General features: G+C 46.2%; 1 protein-coding gene across 1 annotated transcript in view; it reads right to left on the bottom strand.

Annotated features, from left to right (window-relative positions):
• SYDE2 (synapse defective 1, Rho GTPase, homolog 2 (C. elegans)) overlaps nt 1-796 on the bottom strand; it is a 32,951-nt gene extending 32,155 nt beyond the window's left edge. Inside the window, 1 exon segment of the mRNA XM_009333891.1 lies at nt 709-796. Within this exon segment, the coding sequence (XP_009332166.1) occupies nt 709-796 (88 nt within the window).
• Nucleotides 797-3,178: the final 2,382 nt, after the last annotated feature.

Raw genomic sequence — 3,178 nt, 5'->3', positions numbered from 1 at the left:
CGGCCCCCCCTCCCCGGCCCCGGGGTGCGTCCCGCTCGGGCACCGACTCCCCATCAATACCCCGGGTTGTACTCTGAGCCTTTCTCTCTACAGCTCGGAGTATCATCATCTCCGTCAGCCATGTGCGGAGCATTTCTTGCCAAAGGCTGAGAGACTGACAGCATATTTTAAATACTTCTTTTCCCTTGATGTTTTTTGTTTCGTTTGTTGGTTGTTGGTTTTGGGTTTTTTTTCCGCAAACAAACACATCTGTAGGCTGCAAACTTATTTTTCCCCTCTGGGCTTAGGCCGTGCATGTGGCCGTTCTTGCTTCCTGGCAGGTTTTTAGACAGTTCCCCCACAGTCCTGGCCGCGTGGGGAACAGCGACTCGCTCTCCCGAAAAGCCTTTGCGCTCTCCTTGGCAGAGTAACGCCGGCGAGGCGGGGGTGAAGTTGGCCCCGGTGTGAGAAGCCTTTGGTATTCCAGCCAAAATGCCGCATAGGTAGAAGACAAACGGCGTTAGGACAGAGCAAATAATGTACTGAGGCTGCTGAAGTGGGCAAAAATTTGGGTTTGGTGTATGTGTTGCTCAGCTACGTCACGCATTAGTTCCATTAGCAAGCGCACAGCCCTTCGAAACCGATCTTGGGAAAAGGTATGTCACTGATTTTTTTACCAAGGTAAAATCCTGAGACAGCTTTCGTTGGTTAACATCTACATGGGTCTACATTTCATCGTCGACAACTTCAGGAATGTATTTTGCAGCTTTGATCTGCGATACACCTGTCTCGTGGAGGGCGAGAGCGAAGGAGCCATCGCGTTTGGGGGTGGGTTGGATGTCGCCTCCCCGCCGAAGGCAGCCGGGAGCAGGCGGGCATTTCCCTGCATTCTGCATGCCAAGCACAGCACTGCCTCCGTGCGTAACAAACCCCCAAATACTGGGCTGCAGGAGGGTGCCCCTTCGGTTCTGGAGGAAACAACTGCAGCTCGTGAACATAGCACGTGTTCACAGATTTCCTCTCGTATCAAATTTCGAGGGGGATTTAATTATTTGGTCATTTGAAACTAAATATTTTTGAAGAACAAAATTAAATTAAATTTTTGAATCTTTATGTGTGAAACACCAACAGTAGTAACCCAGTAATACCTGCAAATACACAATGTAAAAAAAAAAACATTACAAAGTAGTTACGGTTTCTCTTAATCTAAAGTAAAGTTCATGATAGTTAATCATATGTCACGTTGCAACAACTGGAAATGCCATTTTGCCATCCTGCCTTTTGAAACCATTTGCAGTCCTTTAAATACACATATTGGGAAACATCTGTGTACGAGTTTCAGCGCAAGATGTAAAACCATTCCAGAACGCTTTTGGTTGGGAAAAATGACAAACGAGACGGCAGTGGCTGGGACCATCCGATGCGCGCTGCCGTGTAGTCCCGAGGGGTCTGCCTGGCCTCTGTCCCGGCGGGGGTCAGACCTGGCCCCCTCAGACAGCCGCATCGCAGCGCCCGCGGGCTGGGTTAGGAACAGCATCTCGGGCAAAGTAGCATGCAAGAAATGCATAAAAGCAGAACTATCAGTACTTCTCTGACAGTGCACTCACTGTGCGCAATTAACGCATCTACCTCCAGCAGATTAATTCACAATTACATTTTCTGCATTACCTTTGGGCCCAAATAAAGGAGAAGCCCAGTGCCACCTCCTCTAAACCGATCTTACCTGTTTGAGTGGTTAAGCTTTCATCCCCAACAAAAACTTTGATTTTTCAGGCCAGAATCAGTATGTAAAGCTAAGTCTTTTACTACACCTTCCAGAACTGTGATCCTGATCTGTAAGGATACAGCCAAAGAAGAAAGGTATGAATATATTTGATGGCATTTTTTTGTTCATCTCATAGTCAGATGTTGAAACAGGTTGCCCAGAAAATCTGTAGAAACTCCCATCTTGGAGACACTGAGAACTTGGCTGGCCCTGGCCCTGGGCAAGCTCACCTACGCCGCTCCTGCTCTGTGTCGGGGCTGAGCAGAGGACCTCCAGAGGTCCCGTCCAACCTAAATTACTCTCCTGACTCAAAACCTTTCCTCGTATCGGAGCTGCCGTCCTCCCTAGCTGAGACATGGCTTGGATAGAAGGAATGAACTCCAGCCGAGCAGAATACCAGTGATAAAATTTACCAGCGGCAAAATTCTGCATGGGCACCACAGCTCGACTGCACTGACCTTACTGATGCTACCAGGAGGTCCGCCGTGCCACCAGCAAATGCGTGCCTGAAGCAAAGGGCATGCGTTTGAAGTCTGGAAGAGGGGATCTGCCCCAATAAAAAGCACTGAAAAGTTTCGAAACAGCTAGGAGATGAACTCTGGGCTTTTTCCGCAAGAAAAAGGTGTTGCAGCCATTTCAAACTGAGCAAACAAAAGCAGCCTACACCTGCCTTGACTGTCATTGTCATACCTGCAGATTTCCCACCTGTTCTAACGGGAAATCGGATTCCTCCTGCCTACCCATGCCTTAGATTGTCTGCGTTAGTTCGCTGATGAATAACAACTTACTGCACTTAAAGTAACTGTATGTAATTTTTAGCAAGTTCCTCTTATTTAGGTGGCATTTTGGGAAATTTTTGTTACTTGGATATTTTCTTTTACAAATTAAAACAATATTAGTAGGAAGTAGGTTCTAGCCAGAGTAAGGACCAAATCCTGCAAAGAAGGGGAGTGCTGACGTTTGGTGTGCGGTACTGCCTTCTCCCATGAGTATTAGCTATGGAAACAAAAGAAAATTCGACATCATTGTGTGTTCTGTGCTGCTTCACACAGTAATTTTCTTCATGTTCTGTATGGTTTTAAATGTTAGTTTAAGCATTTAGATTATTCCTCTATGCAATAGGCGCACAGGAAATGGCTCGGTGAAAAGCTGCCAATAGTTGAGTCTATAAACACAGTTTGATCTATATCTTAGAAAATTGTTTCCATTCCAAACTGTGGTCACAAAGCACTTTTTCTTCTTGGCAGTTGGATTTTTTTTTTAAATCCCTATGCATCCTGTATTTGCCCAACAGAGTTGGCATTGATCACACACACACAAAAAAAAAAACCCTGCAGATAAAATAACATTAAGGATCTGGCTGGAACTAACTTGAGCCAGTGGAGTAAGAGTCAAAGCTGAGCTTTTGTTTCCAGCTCAGCCTGTTTTGTTCAG

Source organism: Pygoscelis adeliae, unplaced genomic scaffold (genome assembly GCF_000699105.1).
Source record: "Pygoscelis adeliae isolate BGI_AS28 unplaced genomic scaffold, ASM69910v1 Scaffold10, whole genome shotgun sequence".
NCBI classification, from domain to species: domain Eukaryota; kingdom Metazoa; phylum Chordata; class Aves; order Sphenisciformes; family Spheniscidae; genus Pygoscelis; species Pygoscelis adeliae.
This window is presented reverse-complemented; position numbering and strand designations above follow the sequence as displayed.